This window comes from Aptenodytes forsteri, unplaced genomic scaffold (genome assembly GCF_000699145.1).
Source record: "Aptenodytes forsteri isolate BGI_AS27 unplaced genomic scaffold, ASM69914v1 Scaffold82, whole genome shotgun sequence".
Taxonomy (NCBI): Eukaryota; Metazoa; Chordata; class Aves; order Sphenisciformes; family Spheniscidae; genus Aptenodytes; species Aptenodytes forsteri.
This window is the reverse complement of record NW_008795490.1, coordinates 13,111,218-13,130,494: the sequence shown is the minus strand read 5'-3', so window position 1 is coordinate 13,130,494 and position 19,277 is coordinate 13,111,218. Positions and strand designations below refer to the sequence as shown.

At 40.0% G+C, this 19,277-nt stretch overlaps 1 protein-coding gene across 1 annotated transcript in view; it reads right to left on the bottom strand.

The window, feature by feature from the left end:
* The window catches only part of ARHGAP18 (Rho GTPase activating protein 18), a 40,339-nt gene extending 30,170 nt beyond the window's left edge, over positions 1–10,169 (bottom strand). Inside the window, exons 1-3 of the mRNA XM_009281587.2 lie at positions 9,962–10,169; positions 7,415–7,650; positions 4,532–4,604 (exon numbers count right to left, since the gene is read on the bottom strand). Coding sequence (XP_009279862.2) covers positions 4,532–4,604; positions 7,415–7,650; positions 9,962–10,139 — 487 coding nt within the window. The 5' untranslated portion in view covers positions 10,140–10,169. The remainder of the gene's footprint in view (positions 1–4,531; positions 4,605–7,414; positions 7,651–9,961) is intronic.
* Between the last annotated feature and the right edge of the window lie 9,108 nt (positions 10,170–19,277).

The following is a 19,277-nucleotide window of genomic DNA, read 5'->3' as shown; positions in this document are numbered from 1 at the left end:
CAAGGGGACCATGATTCTGCACTGGCTCCTAGGCACAGGAGACTGCAGCCTGTTCAAAGCTAACATACTCCAAGTGCAGGAAAAGTGGGATGGAAACGGACATGAGTTGAGGAGAACTACGACTAGTGCGTATGCTTTGGTATATGAGTATTGTGTAACATGATAGATTAATTTCTTTACACCACTGTGGGAAATTTTTGTATGGCCTGGAGTAACTATGCCAAGCCAAGCCAGAAAAAAATTCCCAGAAAATAGTTACAGCTACAGCACCATCTAACCTTGAAGCAGAGGAAAGGTTGCAGATAGGCTGATTAACGGAAAAGGCATCAGGAAAGTGCTGCTCTACTCTGATACTTTCAGTGGTCTGCATAAGAGCTGAGCTGCAAGCATACAAACCAAACAACATATGAAGCATCAAGTTTAAAAAAAAAAAGATTACACCAACTCAATTTTTTTTTTAAATTGTATCTGCATCTAATTGAAAGACTATACACAAAACAAGACTAGTCTCCGATATTTTTTAGAGTGAGTCCTGAAAATGACCTTGGTCTGCCAGGGCCAAACTCAGGGGACCTGATACACAGGCAAATGGCTGCAGCCACCACAGCCATTCTCTGGTAGGGCACAGTGCTTTATGCAACCACTCCCACGTCAATGTAATTGATCTAGAGCTGAGACACTTCCAGAGAGAGAATGTGGATTTGAGTTAACACTTTGACTCTGCTTACAACCAAGCAATGCTGTGAGAAGTAGAATAAAACATTTCCAAATTTTGCCTGTTGTGTGTGTTACTCACCACCTGCTCTTTCCAGGGTGGCTTCTGCTCTCTTTCCACAGACCCCGAAACATGCCTGTGGCATACACTAAAGATTAAGCTGATGCTGAAACTAGAGCTGCTCCTTTCGTAAAGAGATATGTGAAACCTCAATAACCAAGCATATCCAAGGTCAACTTCATCCCTGGCTCCAATCTTTGCCCTCTCTGTGTGTATATCTGTATACATCACGTAAACTATTTAATGCGTCCAAACTAAAGGAAAACAGTTCCCCATCCCTCCAAGACTTTTGTCATGCTAATGCGGCCTATATGTGACCTATATACTTCCTACCAGCCTGGGAGGGATCTGATGTTAACAAACAATAAAGCAGTAGCTCCTATTTCAGTCCTCTGGTCATACGAAGGTGCAGTGTAAAGCAGATGTCTTGATAATGATGTGCACATTTTAAAAGTCTGGAAATGCTGCTGTTGTGGGGAGTTTCTTCTTGGTTGTATAGCCTTGCTCCTGTTGTTGTGCATTCGTTAACTAGGAAGCAGCTGTAAGAGGAAGCAGCTTTGGTGTTCTGCCAACTTGCCAACTGCATGCAATATTTCATGAGAGAAATGCAAGTGTGATACAGAAAAATGTAAATATTATCTATAAGGATGTGGAAACCATATTTTACATTAGTCATGTACCCTTTCCTTGGTTCACAGTGCTATTTAAAGATCACATAAAATAATGGGAATTATTCAGGAGTGGGGTGTGGATTATGTTTTGGGTTTCTTTTTAATAGGACATGGAAATATCGGAAGTGTCAACCTTGTTATTTCTTAGTTTTGCTAGAGAATCTAGAGAATACCCCGATGGAGCTATGCTGATAGATCTTGACTTATAACTGGAAAGGTAGAATGGCTGATTTTTTTTTTTTTTTTTTTGACTGACAAAGCATTTCTCTAAAATGCTAATTCATAGATGATTTTAAATAGAAAATAAAAAACTTTGTAATCTTTTCACTAACACTCTATCACTCCGGTCATAGATTCCTTATTTATCATGTAAAATGAAAAGCAGAAACAAACTCTAATTAAAATCTACAACCACATTTCAGTCTTTTTCCCTATCAAGAAGCAAACATTACAGCTCTTTTCCTTCATGCTACACACAGGATATTTAAGTCTTTCATCCATTTCCCAGATCATTATGCTTTGAGGTTGCCCCTACACAGAGGTTTTATCTAACATTCTTCCCTTGTAGCTAATCCTGTGTGTTCAGAAGGACAACTGCAGTCCCACAGTAAACTGACTTTTGCTGCTCCCCTATTTAAGCTAACGAGTATTTAGCTTTTCATCTCCTTTATTCTTTCCTTTTTATTTCTTGAGATGTCTCAACCAACATGGTTATTTACTCCTTTTCACAGGCATCCAAAGAGAATTACTTTTTTTCTTTCGTAGCTGTTGAACATATTGCTAGCTTTGCAGGTCTTTAGTGAGTGTTATGGATTGTTAATATGATAATGTCTTTTGACAGCTTAATACATGATTCTGAATTTTCTTTTCATTTCCTGTAGACACATTCTGTACCTACATGAAACAAAGAGGCACTTAAAGCCAGTAAGTGAGAGTCCTTCCAAAAAACCTCAAATATGCATCTACCAACAAGAAATCTTAGGAACGCATTAAACTGTTCTTTTGAGCAGGATCAGGCAGAAAAGAATAAAAACATAATGGTTTCGTATTATTCCCTGAGTTTGCTTACATTGTTTAGGCAAGAAACAAAGTGTGTCGGATTGGCAAGAAAGCAGGAGTGAGCACAGGTTCACACAGCCCACGTACGCTCTAAGGGCAAACCATTATCATCTTCAGTCTGGCAGAAGCAGTTGGGAATGCAGCATTCAAATACAAAGTTAGGAACAGAGTCATCACCTTTGGAGATGAGCCAAACAGAGTCATTCACTCTAACAGTTTTAAGACATCTCAATTTAAGCTTTGGATTTTTTTTAGAATGTCTGAGATGATATTCGTATTTTTCAGGTAAAACTGGTACTACTTCTCTGTCAAAGGGGGTTTCCATTTTAAAATAATGTCTTTGGATTTCATAAATATTTAGTATCTCTGAAATATCAGGCATTGCTTACTTTTTGCCTTAAATTCATTCACTGTTTGTATAACAGTAATTTGCTCATCATTCTGGAGGAAAGACCACAGCACAGCACTGAAACAGGTGCGGTGCTTTTAACACCACCAAACTTGCATGGTTTGACTGCAAATTGAACTGATTTTTTCTTCCTGCTCCAATCTTGGGAGCAGAGCCCACTTTAGCATGTTGACAAGAGCAGAAGTGTATCAGGATGTAAGCAGGCTGCATTTGCCATCCACATCACAATCTGGGCTGAGGAGAGCTAGCATATGGGATTTGCCTTTCAGAACTTCCCATTTCTGAAGGGTTCATCAGGGCCACTGGAAAAAAAGAACCAGATGTGATAAAAACTCTGTAATAATTACTTGGTAATTTTCCAGCTCTGAATCCTACAGTGCAGTTTATTGACACAAGCACCAGGCATCTCTTCCTTCCCTTGTGCTGAACCAGCAGTCTGGCAGTCCTCCCAATTTTTTACTGTTCTTACTGGAGTGAGATTTGCTGAGAGTGAGGGAGAGAAGGATTAACAGCACTTCTGGAAACACACAGATTTGGTGGTACTCAGGGCTGGTTTATATTCATGTCTCCCACTTCGACTTCCATGCACATCCTGTATTGTTTGATGCTGTTTTCTAAGTCTAATTACAGATTAAGTAACTTGCAGTAGGGAATTTGATCTGCCTGCCTGCCTATTTAAGTGGCTATAGGGTTCAGTGTAACACCTATGTGCTATCCAGTCCCCTGGAAGAAGAAAAAACACCCCAACATACAAACAATGCAGAATAGCAATTGCAGTATCGTAAAGTTTAAATGGCTGCCAGTTAATATCCTGATCTCTACAGTGATGGGTACAGTGGTATACATGGTGCAACCCCTACTTCGAAGAAACCTAAGATGATGCAGGGCAGCCACCCTTTTATTATTGGACCTGAAGAACAGCAGAAAGCTTTGTCAGTGTTCCATCAAAATTCATACTCTCAAAACAGAAACGATGGAATCAGCTAAGGACTTCTGTGATGCTCTGTCCTACCTGGCAGTTAGAGGGAGGGGTCTTCCATGAGTACTGCACCCCTCTTGTGTAATCACGTGCTGTTGAACACAAGCCAGTCCTACACACACAGAATGCTATTTCCTTTCCATTTTCCTTAAAAAGGTAAACAACTTTTTTCTTCCATCCCTGTTTTTCTTTCATTTTGAGCTGCAGTTATATAGCCAGTTCTCACTTTTTTTGGATGTTTATAGTCCATTTGTTTTTGTTCTCTTGTATGCACTGATGAGCTTATGTATAGTGCTTCATTTCCTGTACTGTGCAGCAGAGATAAACCAGAAGGGATAAATTAAAGATCAGGAAAGACTTAAGCATAATCTATGAGAGGAGACTTCTCCCAGATGACTCAGTTATAAGACGATCACTGGTAACAAACAAGGTTTCCCAGATGGCTCAAAGGACACTATCTACAGCCACACTTAAAAATTTTACACCACAACAATGCAGGCCAGAACAGGTTTCTCATAAGAATTCCATTTTCTTTTGCTGAAAAGTTACTTGAAATATGGACCTATGTAGTAGCTTGTGTAGTTGAAAGCCTACAAACCAAAAGGGGGGGTGGTGGGGGGGAAGTTGTTTGGCATTACCTTTTGTTCCATCTTGTATTTCATTTTTGTTTTCACTTGTTCTCACAGTTGAGGGTTCACTTCCATCACAGATCTAAGAAAGGAACAATAAATATGCATGCCTATAAAAACCAAATGCATGGTTGTAGAAACGCCTTTGACTCTGTGCAGGATTAAAACACATACTCCTGCAATTCAGGGGTATGCAGAAGCACACCTGTGTGTTTCAGTAGAAGACCCTTTGCCAAAGTCTAAGGGGATCTGAAATATAGGTAATTAAAAAACAATTAAGCCCATTTCCCCTCTTCCTAAAAGGCTAAGTGGGTATAAGACTTAATTTGCCAGAGTTGCAAAGAATAAGAAAATGTAGTCTTTGACCTGAAGTCATAGTTTGCACTGGAAAGGATATGGAAAGGGAATCTGGAGGAGACATTTTGACTGACTCAGCCCAAATTCCTTCGTCTTGCAAAATCTTACATGGTTGCCTCCTCTGCAGAACAATCCCATCCCTTTTGCAGGGCAGCCTGACATTAATATCTGTGCTTACAGCTTAGATTCCAAACAGCAAAACTAGGATACTTCGAAGAGACAACAAACCAGGAAAAGATTTGAACCATCTTCTCCTTTCTACAGTGCTGCACTACCCAGTCTCAAGATTTGTCACATTCCATGAACTGGATGACACCTACTATAGAAAAAAGTATTTCAGAACACGTAGAAAATCTATACCCATATATATATATATATGGGTATACATATACCCATATACGTTTTTACCCACGTATTATTTTTATTATCTTTTTGGCAACTCAAATCTACAACGAATGTTTAGCACTCTGAATTGTTAATTGTATTTTACTCAAGTACTCTATAACTCCATAGTTACTGAGAAAAAAAATTCAAGTTTTAAAGATTTCTCCTACCAACACAAATCTGTATATTTACTTTTTTTTAAAATCAGGGATCTTGAGAGGTGGAAGAAGATAGCATAACTGCCCAGAAAATTATTACTGTTTCACAGAGCAGTAGAAGCAGACTGGGAAGCTGTCAAGGTACCAAAAGTCTAGCTGCTCTTTGGGAATATGGCAGGAAATCTAGTAGAAACATCAACACTATTGTTTTACCTTTCCTCCTGCCTTCCTCCAGGTGAAGGGAGGTTACAGGATTTTTGGAGGCTATTATTAAACTGGAGTGACTTCATACAGCTGCAGATGGCTTCAGTCCTCTTTTGTTACATAAAAAGCTTTCTAATGATGAGTGAGTAACAAAGCACTGAGACAAGTTACCTAGGGAGGTTGTAGAAGCTACTTCACTACAGGCTTTCTGTGACAGATTAGATGAATAACCACCAGCAATGATTTCTGAATAATTATCTTGCTTTGGAGAAAGGAATGCAGTATAGGTTTGAGGGCCTACACTTGTATTATTTTATTTCAGTCAAGGAGACAGTTTTAGAAGGATTCTTTTTTTTTTTTCCAGTTATTTCTATATTTAATCAATATTCTATCCTTCTGTTTTATACATCTTAAATGGCTACAATCATTTGTCTGTTTGCATTATTTCTCACTGATGTCATCAATATCAAAACATGTAGTTTAAGAGACAGAAGTCTGCTGAACACTGTGACATATGATTTTCAAACATTACAATGTGTAGCTTAAATACAGGAACATGAGTATTTCTTGTCCTTTACTGAAATAACATACTTGAAAGGGAAATTATACTGCTTTAAGCTATACGATATTTTACCTAAATTGCTCTGCTATTAGATCCTGTAATTTTTAGGTGTAGTCAATTCCAAATCAGATCCCAGAAAGCTTTTATAGAGTTAATATCCCTTCTGCAACCACATGGAAAGCAGAACAGTGAAAGGGAAGTTGTGCCTCCAGAACATACATTTCAGCTTACAAACTCCCCCCACTACGTTTCACCTCTGCTGAATTTGAAAGGAGTTGCCGAAGGAGAGGAAGCTGTTGGGGGAAGGAGGAAGTTAAATCCCCTCAAAATTCATGATGCTTCCCACCGCGGCTACCATTGCGTTGAACGGCAGCAGCAGCAGCAGCGAGAACAAGGGATGGGGCTGAGGTCAGATAAGCTAGCTGTGCACTTCCATCAGGTCAAGAGTCTTCTTACGGCTGAAGATCTTGTTGCTTTTGGGGGAGCAGAAAGGACACATATGCTTCTCCACAGAAGAGGAATTGTAATCATAGTCTCCATTTCCCTCCTTCCCCTTTCCTGTGTATGGGAGAGGAACTCTCCCGTTCGATATCCCATGAGAGGACATAGGGAACCTTCAGGACCTGTCAGAGCAACTTCCCACACAGAGTTTAACGACATGCACAGGCCCTGGGAGTTAGTATGGGGTCTAAGCCCCCAGCTGACAGGCATAAAGACCTAGCCAAAATAGAGGAGGTTAGGTTGATGACCCTTTTTTTCCCTTTTTTTTTAAAAAAAGAAACAAGAACACCAGTAAGTAAGAGGTACTGCCCCCTATCTGGCAGACCCCTCAGGATGGCTGCAGGGCACTACCACCCAAAGATAAAAGTGGGCTTTTGGTAGCTCTTTGGGTGATTGTTGTCATGAGTTTTGCATCTGCATTAAAATTAATTCAGATTAATATCTTGACCATGAAGTGGTTGTTTTACTCATCGCCTTTAAGTAATAGAAGGCTAATATACATACTTCTTTCTACATTCTGAAATTGCTTAATGCAATGTCAAGTCTGGACCAATGCTATTCCCATGAATTCAGTAAAAAATTCCCTTGGAAATCAGTGAAAAATTAGACACAAATCTTCTGGAAATATCCCTTTTGTGTCTGTGCGTCCCTCTCCTCTCCCCCCACCCCGACATGTCCCTCTCTTCTCTCTGCCAGAATCAAACAAAACAACGGACAGGAACTTACTTTTCCCTTTGAGTCATTTTGTAGCCTGAAGATATCTCTGACATCAGGAATCTGGTGCTGTTTGTTTTTTTTCCGCATGGTTTGTCTGACAGTCTCTATTCGCTTTTCTACCGCTGCGTTCTGGGTTCGGGTCAGTGTGGACAGAAACACCATGCTTTCCAGGGAGTCACCAGAGCTCTCACCAAACAGATTTGACAGACCTGCCTCCTTCAGCCATTCTTCTTCCAGTTCTCCCTCTGAACAAGGCAAAGAGGAAAAGGCATAAACGTTGGCTTTCGAGACTGTTAAGCACACTGGATGTTAATAATGTGATCTAGTTAATGCAGTTCACAGGGAAAGTACTAAGGGGATCCACAATGAAGAACAATTACTCACACTATCATGACTTGGAAAAAAGCTATTGTTTCTAAAGAGCGTCAAAAGGGTTAACATATGATAGCACAACTTTTAAAATAGTTAGATTGCTATGGGGCAATCTTTATAATAATCTACAGCACTTCTATTAAATCATATACCATTTTATAAATGTACCTAGATATAAATGTGTATGGTGAAGTCTGAAAGCCTCTGATCATTGCTGCTTCATTGATTTTTAGTTCAATCCTCAATCTTTTTAGCTCCTTTACTGACATGGTTCTGCCCACTTTTCTTGATACGTTAATCCTACAGCTTTCTGCTAGCTCAATCTAATGAAGGACAAACCAGGCTACGGGAGTCACCTTAATGTTATTTTTTAATCATTTCTTATGACATGGTCTCCAGACTGCTGACAGCCCACAAAACAATTGTTGCTTTAGTCTTACAGCTGATAAGGTTATCCTTTACTGACAGATCACTGCACATGAAAGAGAAAGCTATTAAATACTGTCACCGATGGCAAAACTTCTGCTTCTGAAATCAGTATCTCTCTAATGATACTTTCTTTAGATACCAAGTTCTGTCTGTAGCAGCCCAGTTTGTGCTGAATGCCAACAACCCTCTCAAACGTTCAAGCAACATTTCCATTTATGAGATAACTAAAAGTACTCCAAAGCTGGCATGTTGACTTCACTATTGACTGCAGTTTCCCACAGTCAAGTGGGAAGTGCACATCCAAGTGGGCACCTGAATACTAACAGCATTCAGAAAACTGACACAAAATTTTAAGTATGAATTTTTTCTATGGCTATGCGGCCAAATCCTGAGCCTCTGACAAAACTCTTTCAGATTTTGTTATTAGGGCTGGAAAGAAGGGCTACACCCATTCTCCAGAGCAGATGTGAGCAAGGTATCTCTCATCTCTCCCCTGCCTTGCCTTTGCATGGCCGTGTCTCAAGCAAGCCCTGCCCAGGCAGGCCCATCAGCCAGGTGCTGTCCCCCACTCGTTTAGAAGTACTCATACCCAAGTGAGGCGCTACACATTAGGCAAGGTGTGGGGCAGAGCAACACCTGCTCGAGCTGATCAACTCAACTGAGCTGACTCACTTGGGCTTCATGCCAGAGTCAGCGGCTCAAGCTGGAGCAGCAACTAGGGGGAAGAAGGCTATATATAAATAAAAAAGGAAATGGGTTTTGGAGTGCAGAGCCTGAAGGCGTAGCAGCCTCAGTGAGCTGGGGTAAGAGAAGAGGCTCCTGCGCTGCAGAACGATGGGCTCTGCTGCTCTGGAGAAAGCCTCACAGCTCTGTCAGATGCCCTGCTCCCCAGGCACACAGGCTCAGAGCCTTGCTGCTTTCTCCAGACGCCACATTGCTACCCTCTTCAGAGCACTCGTAAACAGCGGTGATGTTTCAAAACGCCTAGGGAGGCAGAAGTGCGAATCCCTTTGAAAGCTAATGGAGCACATTCTTCTCACTCATGTAGAGGCCATACCAACATGCAAAGCTCACCATTTTAATTTACTGAGACTGTGGGCCTCTTGTAAGAATGGGAGAGGGGCAGATACTGCACTGTTAAAATATAATTTTTGAGAGAAGAGTGGAATTAAGGATGTTACTCCTCTTTTGTCTAATAGGACAAGAAAAATAAAGAAATTGCCCAACTTCTTCTAAGATCATGCCCTCAGGAGTGGCCCATAATTGATGCTTCTGAGAAACAAAAATAATACAACTGAACAGTCACAACAGTTACAAGTGTAGAAAGTTACTCACTAAACTTAAACCGGTTAATCATTGGCTTGTCTTCTAAAGCGTGAGGTTTCTATCCACAATAGCTACAATAACGAACAACATACACAAAGAGTGAAAGGGTAAGTTAGTTTAACAGCAGACTGCAAATAAAGCTTTGATTGTTGTGATTTGCAAGTACAGGCACCCTTCTGATGTTCTACAAATACCATTTAAAGGAAAACCAGCCTTTTACTTATCTCCGATACAATTCTCCTTCAGGGCACTGCCCGTTTCTGGCGATATGCATCAGAGGCAACAGAATTTTCAACAGTGGATGTTCAGCAGAGTGACCTCCTTTTTGATTTAAGTCTATTTGGTGGGTGCCATCTCTTGAAATAAGACTTAAAGAAAAATCCCTAAATCAGCAAACTGATGATCATTCACAAGAATAGATTTCATTACCATCTGGCTCTTTCACTACAAGTGCTACTCGTTCCTCATGATTATTTCCTCTGGTTTCATGGATGTTTTCAAGTTCTTTCCAGTAGTCATCCATAGACAGTTCATCCAAGGAGTCCTGGGATCCTGAGCGGTCAAACGATGCTCCATCAGGGGTCTTCTTGATATGGTCATGGTTCATTGTATACTGGCCAGACCGACAGCTATAAACATAAACCGAAAAGCAATTCTTGGTTAGCATTTTAAGATACGGGCTATATTAATATCTGGGAAGGCAGTTAGTGATGAATTGTGTCAAAGTATCAAAGAAAACTACTGTCAACAAGCGAACCAAGATATTAAAAATTACTTTTAATATCTGGAATGTATTTTAAATTTAACATTTCTGCTATACATATCTCCCAATCTGGAACGGCACAGGAGTCTGTATTAAAGAGGAAATAATGAATCCAAGTTCTAGTAATCCTAGTTACACCAAACCTCTAATTCAACTCACAACGGTCAGTTCCACAAACTTCATGGTACATATCTTCCTAGCATCACCGTTCATAAAGAATTTTTCTAAAGTGCCTTTCTGCCTGAGTAAATTCTTAGAGCTTGACAGTACCCCTACTTTTTTCCTTTGCTATTCTGCTTTTATTTTTTATAAATGTTTAGCCTGGTATCTATGACCTTAATTACAGCTGGGAAAGGACAAAGTAGAATTACTGAACTTACAGTTTGTTAGGTAAACTGGTGAGTCCAAACGTTTAATAAAGGCCACTATTTGTTTCTATCTTGCTTCCTCTTTGACTGAAAGCTTACCATTTTTATAGTTTGATGTTACTAGTTTTTGGTTCACCCTGCCAAATGTATGTTGCTAAGGCTTTCAAAAGGGATCTTAAGTATAGCTGCAACTAGAAAAAAGAAACCAACAAGTTGAAAACTCTAGGTCTCATCTTGACCTCATTAAGTCATCGGCAAAAATTACCACTGACCTAGCAAAGAATTCCTCTTAAAAAGTGCAAAGGTTATAGTGATGTCATTGAAGTTACAGGTCATCCTTACAGACGAATATACCAAATCAAAAGCCACAAACTGATTCAGAGTATCAGAAAGAGGACGTGGATTACACGAGTAGCAACTGGATCTAACTTCAGAGTTGGTCCTACTTTGACTGGGAGGCAGATCAGACAAGATGATCTCCCATGGTGCTTTCTAAACTAAGTTACTCTACTATTATGACACTATGTCAAAATTTTTCCTTGTATTAAAAAATAGCAAATTCTTAACATTTCAGGAACAGCTTCAGATGTCTTTTATGTCTGAATTTGTCTCCATATCCTAAAAAAGGAGGCATGGTTTGGGGTTAAGTAATAAATATCACCTATTACAAGAGAGAAAAACATATCAAAGATCAAGCATTGTGGATTTATCACAATGTAAATGCAGTAAATTAAGTCCTACCTTCCCATTTGGCTGACTTTGCATGTTTATCTAGAATTAAAACAAAAGCACCACGTCCTTACATTTTATCTTGGGACAACTAACACTTCTTAGCTGCCCCTAAGTAAAAAAGCCATACCTTTCTCTCTGAAGATAAGCCCCTTGTGTGTCCAAGTCACAAATCCTTTCACACTGTATGTGCTTGATTCTCTGATAAGAAATACTAACTATATGGACTTTGTCTTTAAAGGTAAAGAGCCTTATGGAAGGACTATATGAGTTTCCACTCGCCCTGCCTCTCTGCTCCAGGTGCAAGTTAATAAATGACAATGAATTACCAAGCTAATATGCACCCCAACACCATTCCTTAACCTGCCCTTATTTGAAAGCCCAGGAAAAAAATATACAAAGGCGTATTTAGCTTCTGCATCAAAGGCAATAACAACATCTTGCTAGTAGTGCATGTTACCCAATAAATACAAATTTTCCATGTCGCTACCTCAGTTCTTGAACTTCTCCTGACAGGCGTGTCCCGTGTATGACCTGTGCTGCTTGTGAATCCAACACTAATCACTGCAGAAAGATGTTCATGGAGCCACATCAGAAGCGTCCCCAGCAGCCAATGTAGGTGCCAAGTGTGGCCGAAGCAGGTTGGGCTTCCCAGCCCTTGCCCAGGCTTCCCTCCTCCTGCGGCTGAAGGTTCTCAGAGTAGACGGGTTCCTCTCAGAAACAGACTCTGAACACTTGAACTGCAGCCTGAGTGAGGTCAGATTTCAGCTTATCGTCCCTCGGTTTAACCCTGCGGAGCTGCTCGGCAACTCTTCGGTGGCCTTTCACCTTTGGAACAACCTGCTCCTGCTGACCCACCTCAGCTGAAATTTAACCACCGCAGCACACCATGCAAAAGATAAAACCAACAGATCGAATACGTTAAAAGCATGCACTTTGGGAGACTCTGGCAGGCTGAGGTGGGATATTCTGCAGCAGGCCACGGCTCTGTGCCATGCTTCCAGGGAAGTGCTCCTCCTGTCCTTCTAAAAAAGCCAGCTCATAACCTTCCCCAGACTAAGTCCTGTCTCAGAGAAGTCTGTGCCCTGAAACACACAGCTGATACTCGGCAAAGAGCACTCAAGGCCATTTTCAGGGTCCTGTGAGCATTTGCTATACATTAAAAACACTCCATTAACTCTCAGAGACTGCGCCCTACCCTTCAATCACCAGCCACAGGCCTGCTGTACTCAACCAAACATAAGCTGCTTTTCTTGTAAGGCTCTTCCCAGCCTGACCTTTCCATCTCTCATTAATAAATCAATACAACAGCTCCCAACTTTGAGCGGGCAGTAACGCCACTTCTCCTCATGAAAGCCCTCAGAGAAGGACATGAATAACCAGGGGAACCTTCCAAGAAATATTCAGACAAAATCCTCACCGCTCTGCTGCGAATCTCTCCTTCAAAATGCGTGTTGCCTTAGGCCCATTCACAGCTGGCAGCCCCAGCGCTGGCAGCGCTCGGGCTCTTCAGGAGCCGAGGCCACAGGCCGCTGCCACACTGCTCCCGCTCCACTCACCGACTCCTTGTCTTCCCTCATCGGACTCGATCAAGCCCCTGTCCCCAGTTTCTGTTTGGACTGCAAACCCTTTCAAAGCTATCTGCATTTGTCCACACCCACAATTCACATTTCTATGGGCTATGACAGAGAGAGACTCAGGCTGGGAGAGAACAACTGCTAAAAGTAGTTCAGCTGACAGAGCAGGTCAGATCTTACTTTCACTTCACTTGGTTCAACGTTTCTTGCTTTGCACACCCCACCAGAGAAAGACGCCGGTGAAGCAGTATTTGGTGCATAATCCACACAGCAGTGGCTCCAGGCACCCTCATCTCCGTCCCTCCTATGAATCCCTGTGCACAAAGAGGCACAAACAAGAAAGACCCTTTGAGGATAATGAGGACAGTCTTGATACCATAGGGTTGGTGTAGATGAGAAAAGAAAATTAATTTTAAAAATTCACAGCATAGGGAAAAATAGGTTGCCAATTAAGATTTCTATTTTTAGGTATCTGTTGACAAGACCGAGAACGTGGGATTTCTGCTGTGACCTTCCACTAAATTCAGTCCTTCTCCAAACCTATGCTTAGTAAGCACTAGTTGAATATCACACAATAAAACCGCATAGGTGGGAACAAGTTAAGGCCAAGAGAAAAAAAGAGGAGAAGGGGAAAAGCAATCAATCTTAGCAATTATATTATAAGGAATCTGGAGGAGGTATGTTTTTAAAAATAAGTAATCCCACATTCACAGAAAGACTTATAAAAAAAAAATCTTGAAAAAGTATTTCAAATATTCCATGTCGCAAGCTTTAAAATTTTGTAGAAGACTGCTTTCCAAAAAACTATCGGTAGGAAATAAGCACAGTTCATTACAAAAAAAGCTATTACTGTGGTTGCAGAAAATAGGTTACTTCTCCAGCACATTCTTAAGTTTCTAGGTGTTCAGTTTTTCTATTTAAAATTTGAAAAATGCAGCTGCCTTTTCACAAGTATCTTCATGGAGATCTCTTTTCTTCCCCCAGAAAATGTAAGCTACTGCTAACAAACACAGTCACTTAAAGTAGTTTTCAAACACTACTTACTTAGCATTTCAGATTACTAAATGGTAAGTTTACTCTCCAGCAGTTTTTTTCCCCCCAGAAAACTCATATTTCCATTAAGGTCTTCACTAATAACACTCTCAAACTCTATTAAAATCTTATTAACATCTATTTCCAATCATTACTAAATAGTTTACTCTTCAAATAGCTTTACAGGGAGCAGTGCAATACTCTTATTTCCAAATTACAGTCAGTTCTGACCTCTGATACTCAGACACGTGCCCTTTGCAGCTGATGAGATATTTGCCTATTTATCTCAGTACAAAACTGAGCCCCCAGGTATAATAGTTATTGCAGTCTCTTACCAGAGTCAATCTTCTCGTCCCACCCACCGGAGATGCATATATTTATTAGAAACATCAAGGATGCAAAATGAAGCACTCCAGCTCTTCCAGAGGGGAGCCATTAAAAACAGTTCTTGTAATGAACACCATTCGTTACATTTACAAGGAAAAAAAACAGATTTGGGTTTTTCACTAAGCACTGATGAGCTTCACGTTGTGGCAAGTACTTAAGGTAGAAGAACTATGCGCAAATATTTTCTTCAGCCTTTCCTTTTGTGACCAACTGTGTCCTTTCTCAGCCTGTAAGAAAATAAGACTTTTCACATTAATCGCTGTTTTACACCATAATAAAAATGTGCTTTTTTTCAGGTTCTGTCAGCCTGATTTTTATTTCATCTATAGTCACTTTATACTAGTGCAGTTGTCTTTATTCCTTATTTTCTTTCCTGTGAAATCTTAATCTCCCTGTCTGTTCCAGTGCCTTTTTAGCAGTTCATAACAGATACTTGTCATGTGTAAACTACAGCAGCTACAGATTAATCAGTTCGTAAGGTCCACTTTCACTGGCATTTCAGATAAATTCAGTTTGCAGACAGCTAATTTTGCCCTTACTTCTATTCTTCTCACCCAAGAATGAAGGACTATGTTGTGTTTTAAAACAGTGAGTGATGAGAAAAAGATAATCTTTGTCATTTCTATAGTGCTAGCCACTAATTTTGGATCTGAATATGATCTTTCTACATCGCTATACAAACATCATAATTGTATGGTATCCTTATATACTATATATATGGGTATGCATGTATTAGATGTGTAAATATACTGAAAGGCAGAAATACTAAATGAAAGGATGTTCATGGTCATAAAAACTAGGGAATATAAATACACTGTTGAACCAAACAGAATAGATTAACACTGCTGAAAGAGAAGTGGAGTTCCTCTAACAGGATTATTTGCAGGAGAGCTCACTGACTCCAGGAAACGACAAAGTCCAGCTACTAAATACTGTATGAACATAAAGCAAAAAGATATCAGTCTCTATAATCTGTTATCTTCTTCCTGAAAAAAAATGCAACAATGGATGAAACACAAGTGAAAGGGAGGAGTGGGAAACACCTTTTCTGCCTACAAATTAGGAATTTCTGTACAGGGTCCTTTTTCCCACCCACTTTTGCCAAACTTTGGAATTCAAAATTCAGGCCTGGAGCTTTCCTGAATAAAAACTGTCACAACTATAAAAAGTGTCACGAGTAGAACAAGGGAAGAAGCCATCTGACTAATTATCGCGTTTAACCTCAGTTAGGATTCAACTCTTTGGCATTAAACAAACATGGTCCTTTTCCACAGCTGTCTAACAAAGCCTATGGGAGTCTTAAACATTATCTTTAAACAGGTTCCAAATTAAAGGCCAATTCAATGTTCTGTGAGACTAAAAGTTTCACAAACATTTGTTTGTATCAGCCAATTACCAACATTGAGAACAGTGCAAAAAAAGCATTGTATTATCAAGTAATGTAATTACTTGTCAAACTGGACTATTACACCTCCTTAAACTGTACACTGAAAATACAATCCTCGTATGTTTGGCCTTAAAAGCTTCTTTAAGTAATCCTGGCCATTAACCATTGCTACTGGGGTTCTTGTACAGGCAGTGTCTGCAGCCCCTTCAGATACACTCTCTGGCACCCCAATAAACTAGCACTTTACTTCCAGAGTTATATAAAATGACAAAAACATATCTGACTACAAGTACATTACAGCAGCAACTTCTGAAATGCCCATGCAAAGGGAGTCATCACTTCCAAAGCCAGTGTACGTTTGGCCATTTACGTAAAAGCTATTAGTAGTATTATTGCAGCCATACCTCAGCTGATACTGGGGCTCACTGATTACGAGCATCATACCAACACGTGGTTAGATGTGTTAATAATCTGATAAACAAGATACACAAAGGCTGTGAGAGGGGAAAAAAATGGGGTGGGTATTTGGCCCAGAGAGGTGAAGCATGCTGTTCAAATTCATGGTGCAAATCAGTGACAGAAACAAGAATAATTCTCAGATCTCTGGAGTCTTTCACCACTGGACCACTGAGCATTAAAGATCGAGATCTGACCCATAGTGAACTGCAAGGCAGATAAAAGGAAGCTCTGCTGTTGTGGCTTTGTGATAGACTCCAGCACTGTGGCTATAAATAGAGTAGCACTCGCAAAACAGAATTATCTTGTTGACATAGGAGTTACGAAGTTAAGCAGTAATTCGCATAAGTAATTTTAAGTTTGTACAAAGACTGACTAGATTTAAACAACAAAAAAATGCCTATGGGTACTGTGGCCCATTTTGAAAACTATTTACTGAGCAATTACATCCATGGGATGCTGTGCTCTTAAATATAAATACAGGACTTCCCAAGTCCTTTAAAATCTAAACAACTAAAAAGATAAGGAGAGGGAAACAATGTGGTCTCCTGGCCCGCTTCTCATCCTGAAGGCTGAGCTACAGAAGTGTGGGAATAAGTAAAGCTCCTAAGCCCAAAGCTCCCCCCATTGCTCGCCTCCTTTCAAGAAGCCAAGTAGCACCGCAAGGTACAAAGACTTCTTAACTGTATTAACCAAGAAAGCTCTAATCTAATGGCTACAGCAGTTGCCTGGCTTGAGCTCCCTGTTCTTTGCTGGGTTGCTGGCCTGGGAAGTGATCGCCAGACCTTCCTATAGCCACAGCGTCTATCAGAAAGGCATCCTGATCTTTCACAGTTTCTAGGCAAAGCTGCATCCCAAATGATCAGACGTGAAGGTAATGCAAGGCCTTGATTCCAAGTATCTGTTAAATCAAGAATATTTATTACCAAATCACTTATTCTAATGGATTTCAACCTAATCTTTACAAAATGTCTTTCTGTCACATCACCCCTTTGCACAGTATTCAGTATTTTGCAGTGCAGCTTTGAGCATCTTTCAAAGTCTTCTGTTAAAAAAAAGATCAAATTGTAATTGATGTGGCCATCAAAGCAGGTTGTTCTAAAGTAACTGGATTTTGCATAAAGCCACGAAATAGTGACACTACCTAAGTGAAGTTAAAAAAAAAAAAAAGCTAAATGTAAATGTCTTCATCTTTTTATATGGCTTAATGTATTAAAAAGATTCCTTCTATTTCATTGATAGCTAAAACCCTCTGTCAAACAAAAGCCAGTATCACCAGCCTTCACGAGCAGCAGGTAACCCCTTAGCAATACCTACCAAGATCCAAGTCTGGACATTTGGTGTCCAGAACAATGCAAAAATATTTCTCACCCCTTTTAAAGTGCTTCATAACTTTTAGAAGGCATTAGAGAAACTTTAGTCTGGGCTTATATTTCTGCTTTTCATTCTAGCTCCTAAATCTTGTCACTCATTGCAACAACTGCATCCTTTCTACCTTTTCTGTCTTTCATTCTTTCCATGAGTGGCTGCAAACTCTCCTGAAACTCGGCCTTTTCAAGAAAGTCATACAGGGCATGCAAAGATAACAGTAACGAATTAACGTCATTTCCAGTATTTTTGGTGAACTGACACTTAGCACGCCTTCTCTCCCAACTTAAAGAGTTTTATTTTGGCTGCTCTGTGACCTTACGGGACATTTTGCATGTCAATTGCAATCAAACTTGCCCAAATCTTCCTTAAGCTCCAAAGAAAAGCCAGAGAAGTAGGAACTGAGGCAAAGCTCTGTTCTCCTTCCAAAGACAGAGTACAAAGTAATTGCAGAGAGGGTATAAAACAGTACTAACTTTCTAAATGAGCATAAAAAAGGCTGAGCAAAGAGAGTCAGGTCTCTTAGGATTTTTTGTAATACCATCAGCTGCTGTTAATACCTGCTCAAAACTGCTCTGGAGATTAACCAAGAAAAAACAAACCAAACAAAAACAAAAACCCAGAAAACCCCATAAACTGGCATTTTAAACCCCTCCATGAATAATAAATGCAAAACAGGCCAAAGTTAGGGCTGCCAGACTATAAGTCTAAAAAGTATATATATACACTGTACTGCTTCCAGCCACATCCTCATTATTATTTATATAAGATTTTTTTACCTTAGTGAACATGACCTTCCTCCTTCCCCAACCCCAACCTGTCACTGAAGAAGACAGGAAGGAAATTGTGGCAATGACACAGACTATTACACTTTCTAATCCACTGCACCAGAAATGGGAGATTCCAGATATGATGCCAAAACTTAATCTGCCTGAACTATATGCGGCACTTCTAAGAAGATTAAAATATTTCATGACATTTCCTTTAATAGGACCTCATGTTCCTACACAGCCATTTAGACTCTACCTATTTTCTACTTCCAGTTAGGTAAATTGTAATTATGGTAAACTGATACACATACACACCCTATCTAAAATGATGGTATAGATCACTGGCCCCTGTGTATGACTGATGATATGAAATGATTATCAAAAAAGGTGTTAGAACTATAACATATATACTTTTGAACATTTGCAAAAAGAGTTATTTGATATGCCATCCCAGGTTGTTTCAGAATAAACATGATCTTGTTCCACTCCACACACGGCGAGAAAGAATTCAGGATTGACAACTGCAGCCATGAAGCCTGTCCTCCACAAAATGACTGGACCAGTTGTGTTTCCTTGGTTTTTGGGAGACTGTTGCGCTCCAATGTCTGAGCTGTTGAACTCAGTGCATGCTTTTAGCTTTATTCTCCAACCATAAAATACAGAAACCTGCTTATTTCTTTTAGTGAAAGGTGAGTCTCATGGACTCAGAGAGGGAGCTTTAAATAGAACATCACGTATTATCAGACTTGCAATAAAATTATCACAACTAGCTAAACTGAGAAGTAGTATCAGAAGAAATCAGTTTTGGTTTTACTTCTGCACTGACAAAATGAAGTAGACCATATTGTCTCAGGTCCTGCCATTCTGACCCTTTTAATTCTCATACCACTTGAATGAAGACTCTCAAA